Source organism: Saccostrea echinata, unplaced genomic scaffold, assembly GCF_033153115.1.
Source record: "Saccostrea echinata isolate AGI-Se365-2 ecotype Australia unplaced genomic scaffold, CSIRO_AGI_Sech_v1 ptg000037l, whole genome shotgun sequence".
In the NCBI taxonomy this organism is placed as follows: Eukaryota; Metazoa; Mollusca; class Bivalvia; order Ostreida; family Ostreidae; genus Saccostrea; species Saccostrea echinata.
In genome coordinates, this window is record NW_026889786.1 from 3,425,158 (window position 1) to 3,451,429 (window position 26,272).

At 34.7% G+C, this 26,272-nt stretch overlaps 4 protein-coding genes across 5 annotated transcripts in view; 1 reads left to right on the forward strand and 3 right to left on the reverse strand.

Annotated features, from left to right (window-relative positions):
• LOC133200206 (U3 small nucleolar RNA-associated protein 6 homolog) overlaps window positions 1-7,571 on the reverse strand; it is a 65,499-nt gene extending 57,928 nt beyond the window's left edge. Inside the window, exons 1-14 of the mRNA XM_061336011.1 lie at window positions 7,396-7,571; window positions 6,268-6,352; window positions 5,761-5,802; window positions 5,516-5,587; window positions 4,905-4,925; window positions 4,493-4,540; window positions 4,317-4,380; window positions 3,966-4,084; window positions 3,781-3,813; window positions 3,655-3,696; window positions 3,437-3,512; window positions 3,226-3,310; window positions 3,007-3,092; window positions 2,833-2,880 (exon numbers count right to left, since the gene is read on the reverse strand). Of these exons, the coding sequence (XP_061191995.1) occupies window positions 2,833-2,880; window positions 3,007-3,092; window positions 3,226-3,310; window positions 3,437-3,512; window positions 3,655-3,696; window positions 3,781-3,813; window positions 3,966-4,084; window positions 4,317-4,380; window positions 4,493-4,540; window positions 4,905-4,925; window positions 5,516-5,587; window positions 5,761-5,802; window positions 6,268-6,352; window positions 7,396-7,487 (913 nt within the window). The 5' untranslated portion in view covers window positions 7,488-7,571. The remainder of the gene's footprint in view (window positions 1-2,832; window positions 2,881-3,006; window positions 3,093-3,225; window positions 3,311-3,436; window positions 3,513-3,654; window positions 3,697-3,780; window positions 3,814-3,965; window positions 4,085-4,316; window positions 4,381-4,492; window positions 4,541-4,904; window positions 4,926-5,515; window positions 5,588-5,760; window positions 5,803-6,267; window positions 6,353-7,395) is intronic.
• A 133-nt stretch (window positions 7,572-7,704) lies between these two features.
• On the forward strand, window positions 7,705-16,486 carry LOC133200208 (AP-4 complex subunit beta-1-like). Its single transcript, XM_061336014.1, has 3 exons — window positions 7,705-7,747; window positions 14,165-14,264; window positions 14,550-16,486. The coding sequence occupies exons 2-3, from the start codon at window positions 14,175-14,177 to the stop codon at window positions 16,074-16,076; spliced, it is 1,617 nt and encodes a 538-aa protein (XP_061191998.1). The 5' UTR covers window positions 7,705-7,747; window positions 14,165-14,174; the 3' UTR covers window positions 16,077-16,486.
• Window positions 7,976-11,241, reverse strand: LOC133200256 (uncharacterized). Its single transcript, XM_061336069.1, has 6 exons — window positions 10,496-11,241; window positions 9,879-10,263; window positions 9,536-9,766; window positions 9,118-9,406; window positions 8,769-9,007; window positions 7,976-8,564 (listed from the first exon to the last, which is right to left on the reverse strand). The coding sequence occupies exons 1-6, from the start codon at window positions 10,770-10,772 to the stop codon at window positions 7,997-7,999; spliced, it is 1,989 nt and encodes a 662-aa protein (XP_061192053.1). The 5' UTR covers window positions 10,773-11,241; the 3' UTR covers window positions 7,976-7,996.
• A 143-nt stretch (window positions 16,487-16,629) lies between the features above and the next one.
• On the reverse strand, window positions 16,630-22,025 carry LOC133200257 (uncharacterized). 2 transcript variants are annotated; one of them, XM_061336072.1, is made up of 4 exons: window positions 21,900-22,025; window positions 18,924-19,199; window positions 18,078-18,233; window positions 16,630-17,727 (listed from the first exon to the last, which is right to left on the reverse strand). In XM_061336072.1, exons 1-4 carry the CDS (start codon window positions 21,916-21,918, stop codon window positions 17,507-17,509), a joined length of 672 nt encoding a protein of 223 aa, XP_061192056.1. In that variant the 5' UTR covers window positions 21,919-22,025; the 3' UTR covers window positions 16,630-17,506. The 2 variants fall into 2 exon arrangements, with proteins under 2 accessions (XP_061192056.1, XP_061192055.1); XM_061336071.1 differs by lacking the exon at window positions 21,900-22,025 and adding an exon at window positions 20,606-20,849.
• Between the last annotated feature and the right edge of the window lie 4,247 nt (window positions 22,026-26,272).

The window sequence follows — 26,272 nt, forward strand, 5'->3', positions numbered from 1 at the left end:
GTCCAGAATAGAATGTAATCACTTCATTATCCTAATGTAATGTAGTTATTTCATTGACCATAAATGTAGTGTGTTAACAGACACAATACAATGTAGTGTGTTAACTAACCATAATGCAATGTAGTGTGTTAAGTGCCCCACAAATTGACAATATAATGTAGTGTGTTAACAGACATAATATAATGTTGTGTGTTAACTAACCACAATATAATGTAGTGTGTTAAGTAACCACAATATAATGTAGTGTGTTTATAACTAAACACAATACAATGTAGAGCGTTACAATACAATGTGGTCAATTTATTGCCGAAACTAGTAACTTACGATACAATATAATGTAAAAAACACAGTGTAATCAATATTACGGCATAATTACAATGAAAATTAATCCAGGACCAAGACGCAGCACTCAAATAATAATAATTTTCCTGTTGAGCACAAATCATCAACGACATAAGAGGTCCCAGACCACCTACATAAAATTGGACAAGATGCTGGTTTAGAAGACATTTTTCACAGTTCTTTGAATGGAGACTGTAAATTTGTTCAGTGGAATGTGTCCTTTTCACAAATATCCAAACTTGGATTCTTAACAAATTGTGAGAAAAAAAAACTTTTTTAAAACTACTTAATATTCGCTTTTCACTTTTCAACACAAACTTAATTGAATAATCTTTTTGCACTGCATGTGTGTAAAAGGCTTGTTTTCTTTTAATCAGTAATTTGCACAAAGACCTCTTAATATAAACATTGTCCACCAACATATATTTACTACAAATAAGTTTGTTAAACATCTTAAGCGTTTAGAATGTCCTGAAATTCTTAAATCTGTAAAGTATGAAATAAATAGAATAAAAGAATTAATTAAAATTCGGCCAGTTTACCTGCGTTACAACATAATCCTTCATGAACAGAATTGATTGATCAATTATTTGAATAATACAGTGAAAAAACCTTTTTTAAAATATTATAATTTAGGGCATTCTGAATGAAACAGTAAGACCTTAAAACTATCTGTGCAACTAGACATTCTCATTTTCTCATGAAATAAGGGAAGCCATTTGTAAGCCATTTGTGAGCCATATTTAATGCCTCTGGCCTGCAGTTTTTGCAACAGATAACACATTGTTTTGTCAAGTGTTCTCCATCAGACCCACCCTGTAAAGACCCGTCATCCCGCTGTCACTACAAAAATACTTGGGTATCCCCAACGTGACAGTTTATCAATAATTAGCCAGAGAAATAACTACATTCCATGTCTGTCTTGTATCTTTCTCCAAAGGGTAAATGACAGTATTCATATGACCAGCTAACCTGAAAAGCCACTCCAATATAAGGGGCACCTTGCAGAAATTGTGGTCCCCAAAACCCTGGTATAAATCTTTGCTGACAGAGTGCACCTTGATAATCGAAAAATGGTTTTAAACTCTAATACAAAGTCAATATCGGACAAAGGATTATTTTTCATGATTGCTTTCTAAATTTCATCACAAAATCCTCATTCGATCCCTGATCATACAATATTATAACTTTGACATGCAGCTAGGATTAAAGTGCCTTAGCTATCCAATTTTCTGCCGAGATATTGACAGATTTAAATGATTGCTGTCAAAAAACTTTTTTGATACTTCAAATACTAAAGATATCGTACCATGAGAACAAATACAAACAAGATTGTTTATAGAACTCTGATTTCTAAAAAATATCCTTGAAGATTTACCTATCTCATTTACATGTTCTCTAGATTTTATCATTATGAAGTATGTGTATACTGTAGCAATGTCAGTGATATTTTACCATGTGAGAAAATCAAATGTTTCGTTAAAAGAAAATTGAAATAATGGTATTTTCTAATGAAAAGAATTCAGTTTTTTGACATTATTTTTTATATGAAGACTTAAGTTTTACAATAACTGAATGACCCACTGCAGGTGTTACTATGCACTTAAGGCTAATTCATTCTTATTTCCCTCTCAGATCTGAGTGTTTCCACTGAACAGAAGCTTATCATTTTTCTGAGGTGATAAACAACAAAAGTTTTGATTTATGAAGATACAAGTCTTGTTGATTTTTTTTATATATGGTATTAAAACAGGCAGTGGTTACATCCTACCTGTAACTTTCAAACACCTGTTTTATTTCTATGACAATAAACTCACTTGTCTTTCTGAGTTCCTAAGTTTTTTGGTACTAAAATATTTAAAAAAGCAAAAGAAATCTGTTTTTAACTGTCCACTTGAAGTTGCATAATTTTAGTAATATGAAAGAGTTAAAATTTAATACTTGTGCAACCTACACAAACAATCAAGGAGGCATAACCCAAACAAAAACAAAGCTTTGCAGGATCACTTTTTATGATTTCCTCCACATATAAATGATTTTGCAATCCTCTGTTCCTAAAATATTTTGTACCACATTATTTTCTGTATTTTTTCTTACTGCAATGCAAAAATATCTGCTCTCTTATTTACTAGTAAATGATATACAGGTGTACATATATATTGAATGGTTGCCCGCATGGCGCAGTGATTAGAGCATTTGCTCTAAGAGTTGTGCAGTAAGGAGTTGATTCATATGTCACAGGTTCGAATTCGCTGTGTTATGCAGAGACCGGTCCTTTAGATGAGACCACATAAACTGAGGTCCCGTATCACAGAAGGTGCTGGCGCGAAAAAGATCCCTCACTACTCAAAGGTCCTGAGTGCCGAGTATAGGCCAAAATTTGCAGCCCTCCACCAGCAAGTGGTGGCATCTCAATATGAGTGAAAAATTCTCGAAGGAACATTAAACTTACAAACAACCAAATATATAGATTGCATTGCACTGACTTACCCTCTTTCACTTTTTCAGTAGCCTCTTCAAAAACTTTATGAAACATTTCTGAAAATGCATGAAAATTCCTCATCAACATAAATAACTCACATTCAGGGATGATTAATCATAAAACTTGAACATTTCATACTTAAACATTATGCAGCTTATAAATAACCCTAGGTTTGAGCTTACCCAGAGGATGATCCTGGTCAATGTCGAGCTGTCTCTTGGCCTTAGCCTCCCACAAATAGGGGTCACTGGGATAGAGTGTCTCCAAACTACAAAACCAGGCAAATCAAAAAAACAAATATCAGAGAAAGAAAGACACAAAGTGAGAGTTCAAAGTAAAGGTTCATACAAAAAGTCTATGTTAGAGGGAAGAGAGGGAGGGGTTGAGAAAGAGTTGCCTACCCTTCAAGCATGGCATCTTCCTGTTTCGACATGAAATCAAATGTCCTACAGATAGGCAAAAAGGATAGGGCAAATTTAAGGTCCCCTAAAATATAATAAGGTTAAAATAGCCAACAGAAGAAAAAATATATCCTAGGCTTAAACAATACCAAGCTTTGTGATGGAATAATTGGATAAAAAGTGCTGATAAACAGTCAAATACTGTACGTACCTGGAAAAGCCTCTACAGCTTTCCTGTAGACAATCTGTGCGATAGCTCCCTCTAGTATTTCACTGTGTTCTTCACTCTAAAGAATCAAATTAATATCCAGATAAGGACAAATAAAAATTACGATTATAATAATCAGATGTAAAACATATACAGATCTTCAAGAGATCTTCAAGATAAACAAACAATCCTACAGTATATACAGTATATAATATAAATACCTTCATTTTTGATGCTTGGAATAATTCTTTTCTCTTTCTAAGCTGAAATACAGTTTAGTACCATTCAAATAAAAAGCCATTTTTATGATTAGAAATTCGACTCTTAATTCTTAAACTCTTACTTACTTTCTCCACAAACAGCAACTCTAGTCTGTAGTACTAAATAAAACAAGAGTAAGAAATGTTGTTACTCATTTTCTTCGTTTTCCCAGTGATATAAATGTAGTTTTAAAATATCATAATTTCAGAAGCCTTTATAGTGGTGTCCTCCAAGAAAGAACAAAAGTAAATAAGTCCCCGAGATACAATACCTCGAGCCACAGAGGTTTAGAGGAGGGATTAAATCTCAGTCCCCGCTGCATCAGGTTCCTGGCATTATCTGCATTCTTATTGTTCTCAAACTCCCACTTTGCTGCAGCTATCCACAGATCTACAAAAAAGGAATTTAGAAGCAGAAATCCATGACTATCTTATATAGCTTTTTTAATAACATGAAGTCAATTGATTTAAAGACTAGAGCTCACCCCAAAAGACACATTTTGTAAAACCATAGTCTGTATATTAAATGTACAAGACACTTAGTATATTGTAGATCATCACCACTATTTGAACTTGATGCTTGTGATATATACATAAGCCATATAATGTGTATGTTTCAATACCTGGGTTCTTGCTATGCACCTGAAGCATCTGAGTAAATATTCTGCTCACAGTAGGTTTTTCTTTCTGTAAAAACATAATACTGTCTAGTTCAAAGAGGCTATCCAATGTTTGATTTGGTACAAAAGTATGGCAACTTCTTTAAATACCAAATATTTTATGAATTATTCAGACTTACCCTCGTTATGGAAAACTTGATGTGTGACAACCATAATTCTACATCACTCTGTGAACAGCAGAAAGAAGAGTAAATATATACTGTAGATTCCTAATTTTTCCCGAGTACTTATTATCTCAAAATGGCTAAACATGAAATCGCAAGAATAATAATTCGCGAATTGACAGTTGATCAAGAGATTTTACATGGATTTCGGTACCATGAAAATAAAAGCAAGTACCAGTTACTTTATTTCGCGAGTGGTGCTTCTCACAAAATTACACAATAATTGATTCCTCATGTATAAATAGGAATCTACAGTATATATCTCATTCTATTTTATTATGAGTATATATGTGATATAAGTGTGTTGTTTAACTCATATATCTTATAATAACTTAGAAATAATATAAAAGGTTCCTAATATTCTCACCTGAAACCTCGCAATCACATGCTGAAACAAAATCAGAAATTTCTGATGATAATATAGCTCTACTGGTTTTTAACTTTCATTAAAAAAATAGCTTGTCAGATGGACTGATAGATGACATTTACTGCCCCCCACCCCCACCCCACCCCACTCTCTCTTAAGTTGTAAATTTTCCATATCTTAAATCACACAACAGTCAGTACAAACAAGAATTACAAAATACCTAACACATTAAAGTCATGTGGAATATTCCTGTAAATTTCAACTCTAACTTAAGCATGAGTAGTCCACTCAAAAAATGTAAGTCAGAACATAATTCCAAGAAGACACAGTGATGGGAAATTAGCTTAAAATCCTACCAAGATCATTTAACATGCCATCATTTCCATAATGTTTAAGTGTTTTAAAGAAAGCCAAAGAAAACTAGAAGGGTTCTTCACACTGTAGATTGGAAAACCGTAATAAGAACTTCCAATATAGGAAAATACAGGATATAAGTTGAGGTGTCATTGCATTAATTAGTAAAACCTCAATACCACGAGATCCTTTATCAATAAAGGATTATTGTAATGATATTTTACACACCTGTAAATTCTGAGAGCAGACAAACTTACCCTGTACAGTCTGTGAATTCTATGAACAATGGCATAATCAATTTCAACCTTCTTGTAATGAATCCCAGAACTCTAAAATAAAAGAAATATGAATGTAAATGTCATCATTATTAATCTCTTTAAATCACTTAAATCTATTTTCTATTGATATAATATGTCTGATTATTAATTACAGCTTCAATGGAATTTTTAAGAAAAATTTAAATAATCTTGATAATTCAGAAGCTTGAACAATGAATACATACCTTCCTTCTTCTGCTAATTAGCTCTAAGACGTTCTTTTCATACTGAAATTAAATCAAAGTATTAAGTGTGGAAAATATGGCTGTAGCAAGAAAGGAGAAAATGTATGGCAAGACTTGGAATGGAATCCGGGGCCCCTGAATTACGAGTCAGGTGCTCTACTGAGCTATCCAAGGCCCAAACCACCACACTCCTCCCTCCTTAAATTGTCTTTGCCCTTGAAGATACAACCCAAGTTCTTATTGCCCCTGGCAGGACTTTCACCTGCAAGTCCTGAGGTGGTCAATGGCACCAAATTATGAAACCAGAAAGGAGACAATGTATGGCTGGACCAGGAATCAAGCCCTGAAACCCTGCATCATTAATCAGGTGCTCTATCTCCTGAGCTATCCGGGCCTACATCCATGGCCCATACCATGGCATTATCTTTGAATTTAATTTTCATGTAAGAGGCTCTTAATGATAAGACAAACAATCATGGCTTAAAAACTTTGATATATAGTTAGTACCTCTATGTATTGCATATAGTCTTCTTTGTATTTTGTTCTTCTGCGCATTCTATACTCCAATGCCCTCCTTTTCTTTAATATTTGACTAAAAAATAAAAAAGAAATTGAAAATAAGGTATTTAGAGTCAAACTTTCCTATTATATATTATCGCATGGTGAAAAACTTTTATTTTAATTTTATTTATTTACAAAAACCACATGTGGCGCAAGTCATACATACAGTATACTAGTTAGAATAATCTAACTGTGTCTCGGGACAAGCCCTCACCACAGTTAGAATACGTCCCATATACTTGCAATGTAGCAAATCGGAGTGGATCCACTCCAAAATGACTTTGAAGGATACAAAAGGAGTTGCACTGAAAATAACTACCAAATTTAATAATTATTATAACAAACCTTTTTGAGATTGTATATGCCTTTTAACCTAAAAAATAATCCATATAAATACGAAAATTCAACTCATTTTCGCAACATTTTTCCTCACTTCAAATTTAACGCCATGTTGACATTCGGAACTCTCTGGATTGTTCATAGAAAATGCACAGAGTTTGAGTTATTGCCCGTGTTTATTTTGCAACATTGCCAATACACAGAAGGAATTCTATCGTTAAACCGGGTCCATAGGACAATATCATTTTAACGATAGAACGTTCTATCTAACAGTATACAATATATTAAGTCACATAGATTTTATTATATCAAATACATCAATTATGAACATGATGAAGTCACAAATATTTCTTATTTATTTAATATCTGCTGGATTAAGAATTTTATAAGATTTACATATATTGTCAATAAGTGTACCAATTTTCACTTCGCAATTGTTTATAAAGAGGACACACAAATAAAAAAAAATGATATTCATTTTCAACAACAGTATGACAGTTAATACAGTATCTTTCATTCCTTGGAATTCGTTCAGTATCTGTAATTTGTGGGCACTTATTCTTAACTGAGTCAAAAATTTGAGTCAATTAATACATATATTTAATTTTCAAATAATCTGGAAATTATCAAATGCAAATTACCAATTTTAAACCTTAATTTGCACTTTAATGTTGATAGACCTACGTGATTCACTGACATTTGAGTGGTACAGCTGTGGTTTTCATTTAATCTTACTTTGTCTCTTCCTTCGTAAACAGTCCTATTCTTTCCATCTGTTCAAGCTCAGGAAGCATCTCCTCGATGCTCTGTTGCACGAATTCGGCCATGATTAGGAATAATAAACCTCAGAGAAAATGTAAACACTGTCTACACGTGCTTGTCTTGCGACTCGCCTTCAAAAACTTTACCGGATATGAAAATTTTCTCAACTTCTACACAGAAGAGCTCCAGATTTATTTCGGATACGTTACGTGGGGTTTTAAAATTAGCGTTCAATCATCGGATCTTGTTTCGGTTAGAACAAAAGTTCACAGCTGGATAATTTTTATTTAATAACTCTGCGTATTAATATTGTATAGAACTTTGAGTAAGTATTCTTCTCCTACTCAAACACGTTCATCCGACATTTTATCTAAAAATTGCCCCCTTTCAAAACACTGCCAAAAAAAAAAAACTAAATCGAAGAATCCCACCCTCAACTGACCCTCTGCATACCTGTCAACATTCCAAATATTTTTTGGGGGAGAAAACGCGCGACGACCTTTTTTGATGGTAAAAAGTCATCGCGCGTTCTTTTTGTTCATACTGATAACTAAGAAATAACAAATGATACACTTTAATGTTCTTTATTGTAATTGTAAGCTGCTGATTTAGTCAGTTTTAGAGTGTCCTTAGAAGGTTTCACTTGATGGCATTCCTCTTTACAGTTTATTTTAGCACATAGAAGACTACATAGTGTCTGATTGTCCATGGAAGATCTTTGTTCTGTCTGTATTTTTCTCACAAGGGAGAACACCCTCTCACAATCTGCATTGCTGTTTGGGATACAGCACATAGACTGAGCAATTTTACTAAGAATTGGGAATCTTGGTGTTCCAGAGACTTTGTTGGTGATTTTCCCCATCTCTCCCCAAAATGAGTCTATTCTTGTCTGCCCTTTCTCAAAGTTTGGAAGGTCACAGTCAGGAGAAACACTGAAATCCAGATACTCCTCTTCCAACTTTGGGAAGTCCTTTTCCTGAACTATGACAGGGAATCTTCTGGCAATCTCCACTATAGACTGTAAGGTGGTCTCTTCCCTTCTGTGAGGATTCAAGAATCCTAAATTGTTGACAACTGGGTCCTTGAATGGAAAGTGCTTTAACATTTTCTTTGTGATGGCACAGTAGAACCCCCTTACATTCCTAGAATTAGACAAAAACAAAGAGGTATAATATCAATATGAGTTTTTGTATATTAATGCAACATTCCTTAATACATGATGAACACTGCATACCACAAATATTTGAAGGAAGTTTTTTTAGCAACTTATTTATTTACTTGCTTTACTTAAACTGAGCTAAGAACTGGCAGCTTAAAAAACTTAAAAGGTCAGAATCTAAACTTACTGGAAAAAATTTGCCAAGTCTACTGGTGGAATATCCTCATCATTCTCTGCAATGTAGGACCTGGTAAGAATTCCAACTGCAAGTATGTTATCTTGGAGCTGGTTTTCTGGGTTTTGGAAGTCCACACTGATGAGGTCCTTGGAATTCTTGATTATTCCTGCCTTTATAAAACGGCCAAGGAATTTTCTTAGAAGTTTGTGGATTTCTTCTCCAAGATATCCAATCCTTGATTCATCAGCCTACAAAGATAGAAGAAGAAATCAGTACTTAAATAAGTAATATACAGTTCTGTAATTTTGTGACTTATTAAAACAAAATTATCAATATATTAAGATTATAGCTTATATACCTGAAATGTAGTGTTGAACTCATTCAATGGCTCCAACACATAACCTAAGAAGTGGAATGTCATCCTCATCTCATGGCTTCTGAGGAGCTCTGCCACTCTCTTAACTCTTCCAGGCTTCTCTACATCACTGTGTGAGTTGAAGTAGCTTGTCAGAGCAGGCCAGTGGTGCAGCAACCTTTTGACACACTTCTCAAGACTTAGCCACCTGGTTGAGCAGTGCTTCAGAAGTTTTGAAGGGTCAACATCACAGAAGTCCAAGTATTCCTTGTATGTTTCCTTACGTAATGCACTGTTAAAAGAAAAGAAATAAAATCTAAGGTCAAGATAACAGATATAAAGTGTGCAATTTGAAACTATGTAAAACTGAAAACTAAGTTAAACATTACCAGTAGATGTATTTATTAGATAAATGTTTTACCTATGGTGAAAATGATAATAGACGTCAACAAGGAGGTCATCTACAGGAAGGGACAGACTTTTGACACCAGCCATTGTGCAGAGATTGGCCAAATGACAAATGCAGCCAATGTCAAAAACATGTGGCTGCATTTCCTTGATCTTTGTCATCACTGAATTCTTCTTGCCCATCATGACATTACAGTTGTCAGAGGAGAAAGCAATCAAGTTTTCCCAAGGAATGTTGTTGTTTCTACAAAATATATTGATAAATTAAGATCAATTCCCTTACTGAAATCTTTATCTGTAAAAAAAAAAAAAAAGAAAAGGATATTGAATATAAAATCTATACACACTGAACTTACATAAAAACTTGTTCAAGGTGGTCAAATATATTCTGTGAAGTTCCCACATTGCAAATTGGCATGTCCAAAAATCGAGTTACTGCCTGATTGTCAAAGTATCTGACAAGTATAGCAAGGGTTTTCTCTGAGTTTCTATCGTTGCTTTCATCACAGGCTAAGGAAAATGGCTTTGTCCTGCAATTTTGAACTACTTCCTTGTGAAGCTGAGGGGCAAGGGCGTTCTTGACAATCATGGTAGTCTTTGTGCGGCCACAGGCAAATTTTCTAGCAATCTGGCTGTCAGGAAACATGGACTTGCAGAGTTTGGTGAAATGATCTGCAACAGCAAATGGGATGTTGTGCTCCGCAATGAAATTTGAAAATAAAAACTCTGCTTTCACCACTCCTGAAATGGAAATTATTTTGTCAAAGATCAACTTAATGTACTTGAAAATATAAACAATAAATATGTAGTTTTTTGCATGTTTAAATATTACAAAATCATTTAACTGCATTCTCCCTCATGACATTATGTCTGTTACATTCATTAAAATTTACATTTTCATTAATTTCAGTACATATTTTACCAATTTCAAACAAGTGCAATTTGCAGTTCTTTAAATTATGATATGTCTTACCTTCATCACTTGAAGTTGTCAAGAAATTTTGTATTGGCATTGTGACGTTCTGTGATTTTTTGCTGCTTTGATGAGCTGCTGATGAAACATGCTTCATAAGATCATTTTTTCCACCGTGGTCAATCTTTATATTTTTCATACACAATCTGCAGAAAGCATGATCTTCGCCTTTCACACTTTTTGTTAGCCAACCTTGGAATTCTGCTTCCTTTTCCCAAGAATTTAGGTACTTGCAGACGTATCTTTTCTTTTTTGGCTTTGGTGGTGTATTTTCCATGCTTAAAAACTTCGTACGTGATTATAATAAGGAATGCCATATTTCTAAAACTTATTTCCATTTATAAGCCGTTTATTAGTATATTGTCATATTTTGCTGCAGAGTGTCACTACCTCGTATCCCGTTGTCATTTTTCTAATGTGTATTTCTAAAATTTCCACATCTGGCATGCCTGTCTCTGTTAAACTCTGCTAATGAGAATCGGAAGCAATTACAATCCCAGTAATCACTGATAGCACAGTTGACACCTTGTTGATTACCTGTTATCAGCGGCAATAAACATGTATCTACCGATAAACAATGAACTGCCATCTTCTCTTTCACAGGAAATATGGTATTATTCAAAGCGAAATCGGTAAAAATTCCGGATTTCTTAAAAATCGGTAGAAATTGGGGGTAAAAAATATATCGGTAGACAAGCGGTAGAATGGGTTCAAAATCGGTAGACTCCCGAAAAAATCGGGAGAGTTGACAGGTATGCCTCTGTTCTGTAAGTAAAACCACTAAGATTTCTGTAGTATCCCTGATATTTACTAACATCAGTTGATGGAGATCAAGCTGCTGAACTGTAGCTCTATGAAACAGAAATTTGTACAAACATACTGGAGAGCTTCAGATCCACCCATTGTCAAATTGTGAAAAACCTTTGCAGCGATAATTTTTTGTCGCAGGCTTCAAGCATTATTTCTCACATTATATACATTCCCCTTAAGCATATGGTATTCATTTATTAACCATATTCTTTACTTCTACATTTGTAACTTCATTTACCTTTAACTAGTGAAGTAATGATTGTGGCCGACTTCCAATTAGCGGTCATTATAAATGAAACCAAGAGAATAATAGATTAATTGTTATTTTCATGATTGAAAATCACCAACATTGGTAGTTTTTCATTGTACGAACTTACCTTTATTTTACTGTGACCTAACTGAAGACAAAATAAAAATGGCAGTAGAAGCTTGTCCATCCGATTGGCACGAGACAGATAAAACAATGATGAAAGTCAGGAACAACATGCAGATCTATCCAGTTCCATGAATAATGATATGTGAAGCATGAGCCTTAATTTAGTCGTTTTAGCAAGATAAATGACAAACCTGCATAACCGTCATTAGATATGAGTCCAATGACACAACCGTCTATTGCAATTGCGGGATAAACAATATAATCAAGATTCATTGTACTTAAGTGTCAAAATCATTTATATTTAAATGTTTATGTTTGGATATCAATCTCATTATGAATTTTATTTTATTTTGACTTTACATTAGTTTCAATAGTCAATAATGAGGGGTGATGATGTTCAAAAAAAATTTTACAGGAAGATACTGACTGTAGCAATTAAATTATAGGTTTCACGGAATACACAGCACATTTTTTAATTTTTTTTTTATTATTTAGTACAAAATCATAATGAATATAAATTTATTTTCTCATTAAGAAAATTTTGATTATTTTCAATAAATTGATTGAATATGTATCTCTGATTACTGTAATCTGATCATCTTATTAATATTTTTTGTCCAATTGCCGATCACTATTTTCAACAGCTCAAAACAGCCCTCTGTTACCTTTGAATGTCAGTTTAAAATTTTTTTCCAATTCATGTTGGGGTTGTGCTTAAACATGCATGCCGGGGGAAATAAGCCTACTGAGAAAATCTTATTCAAAATCTTTTGTATCAAATGTCATCTGTAATACATATAGTTATACATAGTATATAAAAGAAATAAGATAGGTAATCAAAATGACAGGAGTTTTGTTGGTTTGAACATATTTTATTGTATAAATAATATACAAATGGTTTGAGTTTTGTTTTCCATGGCATGTGAATTTTCTATGGTGTGCATAATTTAGCATGACTCCAACATGGATATATTGCTGGATAATAGTTAATATCTGAAGTGTGCAGCAAAAATTAATCTCTGTAAATCAAGGGCTCTAAAGTTTAACAATGGGTGGATCTGTAACTCAATGGTATGCCTGTCAAAATTTTCTGTCCCAGAGAGCTATGGTTTTGCACGTAATGGAGATCTCATCTTGAAGGAAATTTGTGTGTATCAAGTGCAAAGCATTAATTATTAACGTTGTGGAATCAAACCTGGAACCCCTGCATCACTAGTCAGGTACTCTACCCACTGAGCTACCCAGGCCAATATTCATGGCCCAGACCACTACACTTGCATCACACCATCAAATCCTAGTTTTTTACTGCATTTTCTATGAAAGCAAAATAGACTGCAATTCTTGGAAGGGCTGTACTATACAATCAATGTACTATGAAGCTTTGAAGAGAAACTTTTATTACAGAAACGAGTGCCTATGATCTATATGTTACTTAGTTTTATGTCCCTGTTGAATTAAAGCTTTTTAATGTATAAATATTAAGAAATGCCACACTGGATTTGAACCTATTGATACAGAGCACTAGGTATTGCATCCAATTATTATGGTTAATAATGAGCCTGAATCGAGGAGAGGGTCAAAATGGCACCTTGTGTTTTTATATAAAAGGGAGGTTGGATTTGCAAATTATTGATAAAATTTCAGGTGCTTACAATTCAAGTCAGAATACAATTATACTTTGCATCAAAGGAAACAATTACAACCTAGTTGTCTTTTATTCATTTTAAACAAAAACTAGAGGTACTGTGAGCACTGAGCTCACAAAATGATACCCCCCACCGCCCATATGTTTATAATGGCAAAGTCCATGTTTTGCTATGGGAGACCCATATATGTGTCTGATCAAAAAGTAAAATAGGAGGTACACAATGACACTTTGTAACAAAGATTCTGTGAAAGTATCATTAAATTTTATTCAGTGGTATAGGAGGAGTTGCGGATAAGAAATGGGTACCCCTTAATATTATAGAAAGAATGGCAGTGTTCTATGTTATGCTATTGGAAACCCGAAATATGTGTCTGATCAAAAAGTAAAATAGGAGGCGCACAATGGCACTATGTAACAAAGATTCTGTGAAAGTCTCATTAAATTTGATTCAGTGGTATAAGAGGAGTTGTGGATAAGAGAAGTGTACCCCAAAGTATAACAGACAGGTGAACGGACGTGCAGCTAGACGAACGGACACCCCATCAATTGTATATACACACCCCACTTTTCAAGGAGGGGGGAAGTATAATAAAATCTGTAAGCATTTTTGTATTTTATCATGTGGTTGTATTACATCATATAGATGTCCTTTTCCTGCATGAAGGAATCTTAAGAATATGTTCTGACTTTTGTCATGGATACTTTCCTTCAAGAAATTTCTCTTAAAAAAAGTAAGATACCTTCTACAAATTGATGTATCTAAATCATATATGGTAGCATGAGATGCTTCAAGTTTGCATTTCTTCATCATACATTTGGTATTTTATGATTTCAGGTCACAGAGGATGAGTTCAGAACTGGAGAACATTGCAGCTCAGTTTGGGGGGCTGACTGTACACTCGAACCCTGCAGTGTGCAGGACTGTGTTAACAAAGGTATACTTATTGTGCATGCTCAGTCAAATACCCTAAATGTACAAAAAGATAAAAACATTGCAGATGTATATAGTAGGTATACAATCAAATAGCTAAGCACAGTGGCACAAGGGAAGTGCAATATTTCCCTGTTCTGATGAATATCAGCAGCAGTAATTTGCTATTAATCAAATTCTTTTACTTCTCACTATGACCCTGGTAAATATATTTTTCAATGAATGCTGTGAACTTTTCAATGGGGTAAATTATTAGAATAATATTATATAATGTCCCTCACATTTACAGGTTATGAGACTGCAGATGAATGGGACAGACTGTGCTCAGCTATTGCCAGGGATGCTCAAGCTTCTTGCTCACCCGGATCTTGCAACCAAAAAGGCAGTGTACCATTTCACAGCACTGTATGCCAACAAAAACCCTGAGGTTTCACTTCTTGCTGTCAACACGCTGATGCAGGAATGCTCAGATAGTAACCCCGTGATTCGAGGCTTGGCCTTGAAGACTTTGTCCTCTCTTAATCACGAGTCCTTTATTGAATATGGTCTGAGAGGAATTAACATGGGTCTTACAGACAAGAGTGTTTATGTGCGGAGAGTGGCGGCGTGCTGCTGTGGAAGGTTGTACAAGCAGAACGTGGACCTGTACAATGATGGGCGTCTAATCAATCAGTTGTACACCATGCTGAGGGATTCTGATCCTATTGTTATTGTGAATTCTGCAATGGCTTTAGAGGAGATTTTAAGTAAGGAAGGAGGGATTGTGATTAATAGGAACATTGCTAACCACCTCCTGAATAATCTCCAAGGCTTGACTCCCTGGGGTCAATGCTACGTCCTTAGCATCTTACAGAAATATAAACCTAAAACACAGGATGAGTTGTTCAACATGCTCAACATTCTGGATTCCTTCCTCATCAGTAATCACACTGCTGTGGCTTCAGCTTGTCTACACTTATTTCTCAGTCTCATTTCAACTCTACCTCACCTACGACCTCAGGTTTTCAAAAGATACATTAAGAATATTGTGGCAGCAATTCCCCATGGAAATACAGAACTAGTTTTTCATATCTTAGAACATCTTAATTCATACAGAGATGAAATAAAGGCAGAGTTGCAACCACATTATTCAATATTTTTCTGTAAAGAAAGTGATCCACTTTATTTAAAGAAACTAAAATTAGTAGCGTTACCACATCTTGCAGTGGAAAATAATGCAAAAGAAATTTTAGGAGAATTATTTCTTCATGCTTCAAACTCATCCAAAGAGGTGTCCCTCTGTGCTCTACAAGCTGTCACAGAGGTATTCAAATCCAGTCCTACCACCGCACCAATTGTCATCAAGAAATTGAAACAACTTATAGATTCAGAAGCCCCACATATACTGTCCAATATCTTTCAGGTTCTGAAAAATTTGGAGTTAAATACAATTGATGAAGGATCAGATATAATAATGAAAATAGCTGACAAACATCGGAAATTGACCGACTCTGAAGGCCGTCTGGCTTTCCTTTGTTTGCTATCACAATATGGAAATTTGTTAGAGGAAAGCCCCTACATTTTAGAAGAGTATGTGGAAAACTTCCATAATGAGACAAGCACTATAATAAAATACCAGATTTTAATGACCTGTGTGCATGTGTTTTTCCATCACCCTGCTGCAATGCAGGGAATTCTGGGACAGATTTTGGAGTTGTGTTTGCAGGACTCAGACAAATCCATCCAGAGCCAAGCTTTGTTTTACTATAGACTTCTCAGCAATGATGTCAGACATGCAAAAATGATCATTTCCACAGAAACAAGGGCATTACAGTAGTTGTGTCAAGTTGTATTTTATGTGCTTTTTGAATTCAATAGGTAAAGGCTTTCTATACTGTATTATATACCTAACTGTTTATCACTCAGTTTTACTGTTGAATTTGTGCAATCACGTGACCGTGTGATCCGACGTTCCGGATCACCACACTGTGGTTTTCTGACTCCATATCACCTCTCTCTGAAAGTGATGACGTAGTACACAGAAAAATGATGTTTTATTCTCGCGTATCAAAAAGTTTCTTGACAAAATGGTTTGCTAAATGGATAAAAGTTGTGCAAATTATCCCAAAAGTTTTCTTTTATTATAATTTGCTCACTTTACAGGGGTATATAATAAATTTTTCATTATAACAGTAACTTGATCCGAAGAGCCGTATCACATCTCGTTGACAGGCGCGGATCATCAGATCAAACTCGACGCTCCGCGTCTCGTTTGATCTGATGATCCATGCCTGTCAACTCAACGTGATACAGCTCTTCGGATCAAGTTACTGTTATAATAATATATAATAACTGATCGTTCCAATATCAATTCATTAAAAAGTATAAACTTGTTATTGTAGTTTATTTCAACAACAGCAATAGCAACATTAACAAAACAAAGGACATGATATGCAAATAAATATTTCATTTCTGAGATTCAACTACAGTAGAGCCATAATTTATGCATTGAAGGCACATATTCTTTGTATAAAATTAATACAAGATCTTAATTTATAAGTATGCCATTGAGCAGTTTCATCATGTACACAAGGAAGATACTGTAAATTCCTAATTATATGGAAATAATTATCGCGTAATTTCGCGAGAAGCATCACTCTCTAAATAAAATAACTCGCTTTTATTTTTATGGTGCTGAAATCCATATAAATTCTCTTGATCAACCGTCCATTTGCGAATTATTATTCTTGTAATTTTTGCGTTAAATGGCCATTTCGTGATAATAAGAACTTGCGAAAAATAAGGAATATACAGTAGTTAAATTTCAGTTCTGTTCCTCCATTACTTTAGCTAAATGAAACACTTTTAAAGTTTTTATAAATGGAGAAGTAAAGAGGTGTGTACATTTATACACAGTATACACACTTTTTTCTACTTAAGAATTAATCAAATGTACGAAGAATATGATGTGAAATATTAGTGCTATATTTAGATCAGCATATACAGATTAATTAAGGCTTTAATTTAAAAGTATCATAATTTGTATGTTACCTAAATAATAGCTATTTATAAGATCTGATTTACACTGTAACAGATTTAGGTCAATCATCCATTAAATACAGCTCATGCAAATATCATTAGAAAATAAAATGTAAAATGAAACAATATATCTACAAAAATAATACAAAGCAGATTATCCACCATCAGTGCATAAGTAGATTTATAAATGCCAATTTAGAAAACAGTCCCTAAGATGTGACTCCTTAATCAATCAGGTTTAAGTTTACTGTCTTCTACGACGGTCTCAATCATCTCCTTGAGCAGACGGTATCGTTTTGGAGGTAGGTACTGTTTGGACTCGGCGTATTCCTGTCGGAGTTTACTCAGTCTGTTGTGTGCTCGTAAAAACTTGCTGTCGTAACACTGTATATGGTGCTTCAGTTCCTCGTTCTCGTCTGCTATCTCAGCCTTGTGCATCACCGAAACCTCTGTAAAATGATGGATAGAAAAGATCAGTTGTAAATGTTATTTACATATCTATAAACTCCCTTTTTTTTCAATGCATCATCATAAAATATAAATTCAGTTTTTCTTGGAAGAAAATTCACAATCAGTCATCAAAGGACAAGCTATTCAATCATGAACATTTCAGTAAGAGTCAACTAAAGTGTACCAGGTGTATGTACATAAAGAAAAAGTCTTGTGGGCAGAGTATACAAATCAGACCAAAATATATAATAATTTTAGCAATCATAATAAAGTTAATGAAAAGGTGTGTCCTCTTTGTATTTTATCATTTTATAGACTGAAATAGTAACAATGTAACATCAAAACACACCTCGTCTTCTCTGTTGTATGTGATTCTCCCCCACCCCCGCAAACTCCCGACAAGATTGGAGAAATCCAGCAGCTCCTCCTTTACGCTGGTCATATCGAGCCGCTACTGCATCCTTAATGTGGAGCTCTACATTAGCACTAGAATTATGGTTAAACGCTACAAAAGAATATATGTAGAAATATTTCAAAGTGCAATATAATGAAATCAATTTACTTGGTTACAAAATTATTTTTAGAGATATTGGTATATTTCTTTAGAAACAAATACTACCACTGGCAGATTTAGAGGGGCAATCCCCTAAACCCCCCCCCTCGGGTTTGTAACGTTTGTTTTTAGATATTGCATTTATCATATGTACCCCAGGCCCTGAACCTATGTGACCCCTCCTTTTTAAAAATCTTGGATCTGCCACTGGCTATGTGCATAAAAATTAATACATTAACTTATGTATCTTGAAGTTAGGTACAGTGTAAAAGACAAAACCCTGAATATATGTGACAAACACACCTTAAATTAGCCTGAAGGTATATATTTTGTTCCCCTGAAATACTCAGTATTACAAATCTTCATTTCAAACACTACCCATTTCCAAAGACTAAAACTTTATACAATATATAAATACCAAGCTTTGAGCATTTAAACAAAAATGAAACATGCATCTTGTGATGTCTACTCTGTTTTACAGGAGTTATTTCCCTTTTATACAGTTTCTTAACTTCACTACATGTGATTAAAATGTCTAAACCACATCAGCATTTGGATTATCATTAACTTGGATGTGGTGTACTTGATGTAACATATAAGACTCTATAAACATTTTCCGAGTCCAGTACTTAGTCTACTTACAGTGGTCTATACCCTTGTTTTGTACAGAATGCTTGTGTTCTGGTACCCTGCATCGTTCTAGAACTTCATCACTCGTGGCTTCTTTAATCAAATGTTTCAGTTTTTCGTAGCTGGGCGTGAGATCTGTTTTTGTTTCATTATACCGTCTCTTTAGGTTTTCTATCACACTGTAAACGTTATCTCGGTATTGCCGACGAAGGGTGTCCAATTCTTTGCGTAGTTTCCTGTTTTTTTCCTTTAATTGGTCTTTTGTCTTTGGTAATGGTGGAATGTTCACTAAAAATATTCATTTATTAAAAAATATTACACAAAACTAGAAAAAACTTGATAGTAATATTGATGCACCTTACTATTTAAGTATCAATCTGATTCAAATCAGATCTTTGTTACACTCCAAAATTATTATAGTTGCTGTACAAAGTGACTTAGTATATGATTTTCAGAACATAACAAAGATCTGATTTTAATCAGATCGCTTAAGTATAATAATTAATTGTGCAGTTGGAGGGGGAGGGAGGTGAGGGCAGGGCCAGATGCATGTTACTTTGAATGGCCAAATATAAAGAAGTTTTGTTTAATTTTAAGGCCAAAATTTAGGTTAATGTCTTCAATCTTGTAAACATATAAAAGACTTTGTTTCAAGATCAATGACCCACACAGCAAAGGAAAACAGATTTATCTACACACTAACAAGCATTGATGACATACTCTTACAAGTTTCTTAAACTTTGGGAAGATGCAGCAAAGATTCTAGACTCAACTCTCAATTTAGAAATTAATAACCCAACTAAAGTTAAATACATGATACATGCACATTATCCTGTTTTTCTAGTTTCACTTGTTTGAGATTCATTGTCCCAATTGCGAGTTTCACTTGTTTGAGAAACTAAACAAATCAACATGCAGTAGTTATATAGTTGTAACAAGATAGGAGAAAATGTATGGCTGGACCAGGAATCGAACCTGGGAACCCCGCATCACTAGTCAGGTGCTCTACCCCCTGAGCTACACAGGCCCATATCCAGGATCCAAACCAATATATAGTAAACAGAAAATAAATTTTATTTACCTTTAACACTTTACCAAGACATTTAAATAATTTTTTTTAAATGCAACACCTATATATAGAAATGAAACCCAATGAGAAAGTGACTAAAATAAGAAATTTTGCCAAATCTGATCAGCTGCACATGTAACATTTAAAGAATTAACAGTTTATTATAATTTAAAGGTTTTTTTCACAACCATGACGTCAAACCAAGCTCATAATCAGATGTGCAAATGACACAAGTTTTCTTTAATATAAAAGAAAATTATCAAATTCTGTTATAAAACTAGTGCATTTTTATATGTACAACATCAATCAAACAGAAACTAAGTTTCATCCTACAGGCAAAATGTCCACACAAAGGTCACATAAGACATATAGAATTCTATAACATGCCATGACAGTTCTTCACTATCTAGGTCAATGCTCTGTGATACACAATTAAGGTATACATTATAAGTTAGAGATTACAATGTTTAATTTGTCAAACTAACAATTCCAAATTGACAAAACAGTGCTTAAATTCTGTTATATTATTAATCCCTTTCATTTTCATCTTCTACATTTATTTTTGTAGATCCCTTAAATGTAACAAAACACATAACTACATTTAACATAAAGATTTAATACACACCTGAGCGAGAATGGTCCAAACGTCCCCTCGACATCTTTGTGTCTCTAAGGCTTCATTACACGTTTGTTTACAACAGAACAAAAACTCCCATTCCTTCTAATGACAAGACTCGTACAGTGTAATATATCTATGTGGGTTGTCATGCATAGCCGGCCATGAAACAGGAAACATGCAGGTATAAACACAAGGAAATCGACTCAGGTTAAAAATCACCTTGTATTGATCTAACTGTAACAGATGGAATAAAATTTAAAGAGACAAGTCATCAATTTTCCTATCTGATAATTTAAGGCATGAACCATTCTACTTCAAGCAGATTTATCACATAAAAATGGATTTATGTATCTATCTATAAGTGATGTTTTTGTGGAGAGATTTTGATCAAGTCAAGTATACTTGACTTTAAAAAAAGACATAAATACCATAAAAGTCCCATCTGGAAAAGAGTTTTATTCCTTTGATTTAGAGTCAACTACAACTTTAAATCAAAAGTTGATGATATCAGGAAACTTATTAGACAGTCATTTAAATTGTACAGTTCAGTTCAGTTCTTTATTAACTTTTGAGTTTTAACTGTACAAATTTAAATATTTTTCTATCATATACAAACTGTGGTTTCCCACATCCTGGATCACTGTTAAGTAGTGTTTATATAAAATCATGGTTATGCAAGGAAATTGTTGATTTTTTAAAAAATACTCTTTTGAATAAAATGAGAACCTTTGATGTTCCTGTACAATTTTCTGATCTCTGACATGTGGAACAAACTCACAACACTTATAAACTTGAACCTAGACACAACTTAATTTAATGAGTCAATAATGACTAACACATGCACATAAACAAATATGCAGACATAACATCTACATGACTTGCGTATATTTGCAAAAGTTCTACAAAATATATGTTTAAGGGGGAGGGGCTCCAGTCAGGCATGTAGAATTGGGAAGGGGGGTTCTTGTCCAAAAAAAAAAAAAAATCAGGAACATTCAATTATTTTCTGGCTCACCCCTTTCTTTTAAAAAAACGATGCTACATGCCTTCAGTGAAGTATGATACCCCCTCCCCCCAACTTCCCCTGACTGGCCAACATGCACACGTATTGGGAAAAAAAAAACATTGTTCAGTGTAAAAATTACTATCAAAGTAAAACAAAATAATAATATTTAATTAATTAGAAATAGAGCAGTAAAACAAAAGAATAATATTTAATTAATTAAGCTGTTAGAAATAGAGCAAATAAATTACTGACAATAATAAACAATACACAAAAGCTATATACATCTTAACGCACCTTTCTCTCTGCTTTCCATTGGTTTCTATCGTTCCCCGCACTCACTAGTCTTGTTCAACCGATACACATCAATTAATTTGTCACGCATAAATTACGTAACAGTGTCGATAAAACACCAGTAAAGTGGTTATGCTCCTGTTAACTCACCAGTATGGTGGATGCACACATGCATGCATGTTGTTGTTCTCAATGGAGACAACAGGACCTATTTTTACACAGAATCCTGTACTCCCGCCAAATCTATGTTATGGCGCGGATCTACTGACTGCTCAAAACAATCTTTTGAAAAAAAAGTCTTCAATTCAGGTTGACACTTTGCTTTATAATGAGGAACCAGGTAGCTTCTATCTTATTCCACTTTACCAAGAGTTCAACAGTTTAAAAGAAGTCAGTGTGTCTCATTTACATAGTGCAAAATCAAAGATCTTATTTAGATAAAATCCCGATAAAATTAGATAAAATCCCGAGTCCCTGTAATTATACGACTGTGGTATCAACTCTAAATTCGAGGAAATCCTGTTATTGTTTGCCTAGATTAGTATATGGGTTCATTCTCCACTAAATCGGTGAATGCATAAATACTGTTTACGAAAAATCGATTCACAACACAAACAGAGAGAATAGAGACACAAAAAATATTCTAGGATAAAAAAGGCAACAATTGTGCTCAGTAGCGGATCCAGCGGGGAGAGGACACAGGGATGCGGACCTATATTATTAACAGATCAGTTATGTACAGTGTAGCTTCTTTAACCCGGACGCCAGTTATCCAGCTGCTTTACCTTCCGTGGACGAGAGTTGGGTACAGAATTTACATATTTATACCAATAATAAAGGATCCGTTCAGTAATTCGGAAACCTCATTTATCCGGACGATTTTCTTGGGAACACAAGCGCCCGGATGAACTAGGCTTGACTGTACTCCCAATCATATTCCAAAATATGTATGGGGTACTGCAAAAAATGTAAGAGGAGTTCAGGGAACCAGGTTTTTGTAGAAAACCCTGTTTTTGACCCCCATTTGGCCCCTAGAGTAAAATGAAAAAGTTCTAAAAATTTTTGCACATTTTCAACGCACCACCAATCATATTCCAAAAGATGAGTTGGCTACTGCTTTAAAAAATGTATGAGTAGTTTGAGGGAGAAAATAGTGTGGCAGACGGACAGGCGCGGACCAGAACAACACCACTATATCCGAACTTTCTTTTAATATGCAGATCATGTCGGAAGTGCACATACGCCAAAAGGCATAAACAAGTTAGATATCATAACTTAAAGAGAAATTGGACAGCATCAGCGAAAGGAACGGAGCCGTTTCTAACAGTTAAAAGTCTGAAGTCACTGAAAGACAAAGGGTAATTTAAAAAAAAACAAGATGTGTTTGTGAAGCACTGAAGCCCCCGTATGGCAGCTTATGGCGAAGGTTAAAGTTTCTCAAATGTAAGTCAAAATCCAGGCCAAACGATAAAAAGTGTTGATACCCAAAGAAAGGTCTTGTCTCGAGCAATATACCTGTGAAATTTGAAAGCCCTAGTTGCAACTGTTCAAAAGTTATGGCGAAGGTTAAAGTTTTTTAAAAATAAGTAAAACGTCAAGGTCAAAGTTGTTGGTATCCAAAGAAAGGTCTTGTCACAAGGATTACATATGTGAAGTATGAAAGCCATAGCACCAACCATTCAAAAGTTACGACCAAGGTTAAAGTTTTCGAAAGTAGGTCAAACTCCTATATCAAGGTCAAAGGGTCAAAGTGGTTGGTATCCAGAGGAAGGTCTTGTCACAAGGAATACACATGTGAAGTTTGAAACCCCAAGCACCAACTGTTCAAAAGTTATGGCCAAGGTGAAAGTTTTTCAAAAGTAGGTCAAACGTCAAGGTCAAAAGGTCAAAGTTGTTGGTATCCAAAGGAAGGCCTTGTCACAAAGAATACACATGTGAAGTTTGAAACTCCAAGCACCAACTGTTCAGAAGCCAAGGTTAAAGTCTCATAACATTTTGCAAAAGTGGGTCAAACTCCAAGGTCAAAAGGTCAAAAATGATGGTACCAAAGGAAAGGTCTTGTCACAAGAAATATACATATGAAATATGAAAGTCATAGCTCCAACCAATCAAAAGTTATGGGCAAGTTTAAAGTTGACAACAGACAGACAAACAGGACGAAAACAAAATACCCCCGAGATCTTTCGATCCGGAGGCATAAAAAACTAATCATGGATGATGATACTACTTCAGATCACTTTAATGTGAGATTCGTCATGCCAAAAAATGGTTTCATTCCGCTTGCAGTGTCAAAGCTTACTGGTATTGAAGTTCATGGGTTGACCATGTGTTATAAGCTTGTTCCAATAGAATCTACAATATGCGACCTTGCAATTGATGAATTCTTGGCATGGCTGAATAAAATGTCACCGTTGCTTGTTGCGAACAACCCCAAGTTTGATACGCTCATCCTAGTGTCGACCATATGCACTCTACATAAATGACCCTTTAAAAGACATAGCTGGATTCAATGATACCATGAAACTTTTCAAAAAAAGAATACCCACGAAGAAGCTCATACAAACTAGGGAGTTTAACAACTGACCTAATAGAACATCAGTATGAAAACATGCACATTGCAGAAGTAAACATTCTGATAGCATTAATGAAAAGCGTGTCAAACGTGTATGAAAAATAATGCAGATCTCAAACAAGAGGCCCATGGGCCACATCGCTCACCTGAGTACACTGGCTAGACTAAGGCACAAATTAGTTCAGTAATGAACGGGGGGGGGGGGGGGGGGGCTTGAATTTTAAACTACCTGATGATGCTTTCATGTCAATATAACAGATGAATTTGTTGTACTTGAGAAGATTTTAAAAGAAATTTCCCATTTATTCCTTTGTAAAAATTTGATCCCCCATTGTAGCTCCTCCCTATCTCAGGGGTCATCATTTGAACAAACTTGAATCTACATTACCCGAGGATGCTTCCATATCAATAAGACTAACATAGTTTTTCTGTTCTTGAGAAGAAATTTTTTTTCTATATGTTCTTATGTAAAACTTTCGATCCCCCATTGGGCCCCACCCTACCCCCGGGGGTCATCATTTGAACAAAATTGAATCTACACTACCTGAGGATGCTTCCATATAAATTTGACTCATCATGGCTTTGCTGTTCTTGAGAAGAAGATTTTTCCTATATATTTCTATGTAAAACTTTGATCCTCCATTGTGGCCCCGCCCAACCCCCGGGAGCCATGATTTGAACAAAATTGAATCTACACTTCCTGAGGATGCTTCCATATAAATATGACTCTTCATGGCTTTACTGTTCTTGAAAAGAAGATTTTTAAAGATTTTTCCTATATATTTCTATGTAAAACTTTGATCCTCCATTGTGGCCCCGCCCTACCCCCGGGGGTCATGATTTGAACAAACTTGAATCTACACTACCTGAGGATGCTTCCATATAAATATGACTCTTCATGGCTTTACTGTTCTTGAGAAGAAAATTTTTAAAGATTTTTCCTATATATTTCTATGTAAAATTTTGATCCTCCATTGTGGCCCCGCCCTACCCCCGGGGGTCATGATTTGAACAAATTTGAATCTACACTACCTGGGGATGCTTCCAAATGAGTTTCATATTTCCTTGCCCTGTGGTTCTTGAGAAGAAGATTTTTTAAAGATGCTATTCATTTTTCACTAATTCTTAATTATCTCCCCTTGAAAGAGGGCATGGCCCTTCATTTGAACAAACTTGAATCCCCTTCACCCAAGGAAGCTTTGTGGCAAGTTTGGTTGAAATTGACCCAGTGGTTCTGGAGAAGAAGTCGAAAATGTGAAAAGTTTACAGACAGACGGACTACAGACAAAATGTGATCAGAAAAGCTCACTTGAGCTTTCAGCTCAGGTGAGCTAAAATACAATGCAGCCATCTAGCTGCGCAGGGGATTTGGGAGATGTACGTATCTTTGGCAAGCAAACGGGCAGGAATAGAAGGGATGAAGAAAATGTTGAGGGGGAAAATCACAGAACTTCACTATGTTGTTGAAATATATTCCCAATTCTAGAAGTCAAATAATGCATAAAGAATTATCGTTCATACATGTAAAAAAAAAAATTGGTTTTGTAAAAGGGATGTAAAATGTCTTAAGGGTGAAGTATCATTTGCATTTTGCATTTCTGTAGTTTTGTGGGTCAAAATCATGTAAAAAGAGAAATCCGTGTCATCCTTTAAACCTTACATCAGAAAAAGTTATAGCTTTACTAGTTTTAAATTTAATGGTTATGTAAATATTATCACTCCTTGTCATCACGGGAAATATCCTTAGACAATTCAGTATGAAAACAATGGTCTAACAATTTGTATTAAAAAAGTCGGTCAACAT